The 3,787-nt window shown below is 38.2% G+C and overlaps 1 protein-coding gene across 1 annotated transcript; it reads left to right on the top strand.

Moving 5' to 3' along the window:
- Positions 1–2,033: 2,033 nt before the first annotated feature.
- LOC120106132 (uncharacterized) lies at positions 2,034–2,920 on the top strand. Its single transcript, XM_039119030.3, has 2 exons — positions 2,034–2,384; positions 2,777–2,920. Exons 1-2 carry the CDS (start codon positions 2,258–2,260, stop codon positions 2,917–2,919), a joined length of 270 nt encoding a protein of 89 aa, XP_038974958.3. The 5' UTR covers positions 2,034–2,257; the 3' UTR covers position 2,920.
- The last annotated feature ends 867 nt before the right edge of the window (positions 2,921–3,787 follow it).

The following is a 3,787-nucleotide window of genomic DNA, read 5'->3' as shown; positions in this document are numbered from 1 at the left end:
CCTCTCTTCTTTCTTATGTCGGCCAGCTACTGTTGCCGGCAACACCAAGGTTGCGGCCACTTGTGGCCGCCATCGGGTGGAGGGGGCCTGGGCCACTATGGCTGCCACCCTTTGACCTGCAAGGGAGAAGGGGAAAGAGGAAGATGAACTTCTCCGTTCATGAAGAGAGAAGAGAGAGAGGTTTCTTTCTTCTTCCCTCTCTTCTCTTTCTCCTCTCTCTAGTTTTTCTTTCTTATGGTCTCCTTGTCTCTCTCTAGTTGACCCGAGGTAAGTGACTCAAGAGAACTAGTGATGGACCCCTGGTAGACGCCGGTAGGCAGTCTAAATTACTAGTCCATGTATGTTTTTCTTATGATATTTGAGTTTGATTTTGTAAGAGAAGAGTCTTCTGCGGGAGAAGGTTCTGATCAAGGTACTCTACACCCCAACTCGTAGATCGTGAAGTGGGTCTGTGATTACTATATTTAGTCAGTCTTCGGTAGAGGTAAAGATCCCTAAACTTGGTTACCATTATAAATATATATATGTTATTGATTCGTAATGTTGGATTGACATCGTAAGATTTATATTGATAAATTTAGTTTGGCATGTGATGGTATGATTTATATAATTTCTAGTACAAATATACTTGTACGGATATTATATGTATCAGTTATTAGCAGCATGATTATGTGAACAATGATATCCTAAATTTAAGAGAAATGCACTATGTAAGTAGAAATTTATTTAACAAGAGTAACATATAAATCAGACAAATAAGATAAGGTTTGGACTAACCTTGTCATAGGATAGTCTCTATGGGCTTACGCGTGAGATAGCGTTCACGGGCTTACGCGTGAGATAGTTTCCACAAGCTTATGCGTGGGATAGCGTCCAGGGGCTTACGCATAGGATTTTGTCAGTCTTGGATTGGGCCATGATCTTTGTTAGTCCAAAGTGGAAAAAATATTGCTTTAATACGAAACGAATGATATGACATAAGAAACTATTATTGAACATTTGGTTAATATATATATATATATATATATATATATATATATATATATATATATATATACACTTCTTTGGTAAGGTGATATTGAGGGCTTATATGCTTGTTATTTGTATGAGTTTTTCGAGTATTTATATGGTATTCATTTTATCTGGTATTGTTCATTTGATTATTACTTATGGTGTAGTATTTCGAATTCTTACTAGGTTCGAAAAGCTCATATCCTTGCATTTTTTTTAGAGTCACCGAAGGTGTAATTGGAATGGGAGGGACGAAGAGTTTATATAGCTAATAGCTAGTTAGCTAGTTATCCTTTTTATTTTGCTGATACCGATGGACATTTGAAACTTTGTAATTGAATTAATTGATTATTTAATGTTAGTGGTTTATTGGATTGATTTGATTATTATTGTTATTATGCGGATATTGTTCATCTTAGGCTTTACATGATCTCTAAAGTTTCGCTTTAGGGATTATGCGGTCGTATTACATGGTCAACCCAGATGACGAGTTCGGGGTGTGATAGTTTATTTTCTTGTTAAGAGACCGCACTAAAAATGTAACGACGAAACTCCTTTGCTACTGACTTTCAACATATGAAATTTTGTGAATAATCAAGTCATCGACTCAAGTTAATCCATGTTCACCCAATTCAACTCTACTTGATTTGGTTGAGCACAACCCTTTGTTTAACCTAACACAAAAAGACCTCTGGCCTAGTCAGATCCATGATCCCATCAAATCAATTGAGACTCAACCCTAGCAAGCCCAATTCCTATAAAATAGATCCAAATAACACACACTCATTAAAATTTTAATTAGCACCAGAGGCTTTGCAGTGCGTCACATAGCAATTAAGAGGGTTACAACCGTCACCTACTATTTAATTGGATGTTCCAGCTGTTATTATTGGACCAGGTCAACGGTCTGCAAAGGCAAAAAGGATTCTGAGAGAACGAGAGGCCACCTTGGTCATTGCCACAAAATATATCAATAAAACGAGGGGCCACTCCATGTCAACTTTGTCAACCGCCCGAGGGGTAGTTACGAGTTATCCCCCAGTCAAGTCCATTTAATTGAAACGGATCCCTTTGTTACTTCTGAGAACAGCCTTTCTCTTTCTCTTCATCTTTCCTCTCTCAAGTCCATATCCTTCTCCCTCAGCCATGTTTTCTTCCAACAGTCTTCCCTTCCTGGCCTCTTCATGAATTGTCTTGGAAGATGACCAGGGAATAAGAAGAGATCAGGAGAGGAAGAGAGAGTGAGATGGAAAGCTCCGGTTGCATGGGATTAGTGGCAGTCTTTGCGATTTCGAGCAGCGTGGTTCTCGTATCCCTTCAGGTCCAGAAGCGCCTCGTGTCGGAATTCAAGAAGAAGGTTGAATTAGAACTAGGTATTGGATCATCTTGTTTTCTTTCTTTTTCCCTTTTGGTTGGTTATTGGTTTCATACTTGGATCACCAAATAGTTTCATGATCCTTTATGGATTCTTGAATCCCACTTTTAGCAATTCCTTCTGCTCATAGAAAAGCCCAATTGGAGAATTGCTATTTGGTGTCATCACAACCTTTCCTTTTTTTTTTCTTACATTATCCTTTTCAATAACTGTACTTTTTGGTGGTGGTGGATGTGGAAACTTCAATCCCACAAAAGGTGGACTTCTCATGTAGAGTGTACTTTCCTTCCTGCAAAATTCCTATTCATTTCCCCCCCTACAATAATATCTCATCTTTAGTTCAATGCAACAAGCATGTATTGCATCTACTAATGCTGTGAAATTTGATAGGAAGTGTGAGAAACCAGCGAAAGAAGAAGGTGAGGTTTGCTGCCGATGTGATCGAGCCATCGTCGAACAACGAAGAGTATAGGAGGCGCAGGACGTCGCCTAGACCGGCTCCAGCAATGAAGGATTTCTCCTTATCATTGTGAATTGTGGATTAGCATGGAAGAAATCTGCTACTGTGTAAAAAAGAAGAAGTCCCTTGTGAATTTTAATGCTGCAGGTGGGAACTAATCTTATTGTGCCTTGTAATCTTAGTTTTCCTAGATTTTTTTATGCTGCTTTTTTTTTTAAGTTCATGGGCAGGCTTGTATCAATCCAATTGCACCTAACGTTGAAAGGAACGTTTTTGTACCTTCTGTATTATATAATTGAAATGTAGACCCCAAACAAGGTCCCAGATTTAGCTTTCATCATTTGGCATGTTGTTGTTGAGTGATTTCATATTATGGGAAAAGATCATTTGAGAGCCATTCATAGGAAAGGCTTTTGCAATCTAGTATCTATCTACGGTTGGGTTGAATTGATGACCTCACTAAACACAGAAAATTTGGATTATCTGGTCGGCCTTCTACATATACTGGATTTAACTTGGCCAATGCAATGGTTATGAGGAAAAATAAATTATATTGATTGGAAACCTATGATTCAACAGCTAGCCATGACCTACTTGATAGCTTTTCTTTTGTTTTGCTTCTTCTGTTCAATTTCTTTTTGATAATAGGAAAGGGGACCAAGAGTTGAGAAAAGTAATGGGAGAAACAGCCAGATGACATACCGGGGGGAACCACCTCTCAAGCTTTAAACATGATGCCTCACCCAAATGAAGAGGTGCAAACTATTGGGCTGTTGCCCAATTTGTTTCTTGAGCATTTTTTTACTTAAAAAATTTGGTTACTTTCTAAATCGTATATGAAATAGCTCGGCTAGGATCATTGATTTCCTTAATGACTGTATAGTAAGAAAAGAGGTTAAAAGTTTTTAGGGTTAAAAATAAATACCTCCAGAATTTTGCAT

Source organism: Phoenix dactylifera, chromosome 1 (assembly GCF_051530095.1).
Source record: "Phoenix dactylifera cultivar Ajwa chromosome 1, Ajwa_hap1_PhDact_Kaust_v1.1, whole genome shotgun sequence".
In the NCBI taxonomy this organism is placed as follows: domain Eukaryota; kingdom Viridiplantae; phylum Streptophyta; class Magnoliopsida; order Arecales; family Arecaceae; genus Phoenix; species Phoenix dactylifera.
Note: the sequence above shows the minus strand (reverse complement) of the source record. Positions and strands in the feature narration are given on the sequence as shown.

Coding starts and splice junctions, on each gene's coding strand:
- LOC120106132 (XM_039119030.3), top strand. CDS start 2,258: ATGGAAAGCTCCGGTTGCATGGGATTAGTGGCAGTCTTTGCGATTTCG. Junction 2,385..2,776: donor GAAGGTTGAATTAGAACTAG/GTATTGGATCAT, acceptor GAAATTTGATAG/GAAGTGTGAGAAACCAGCGA.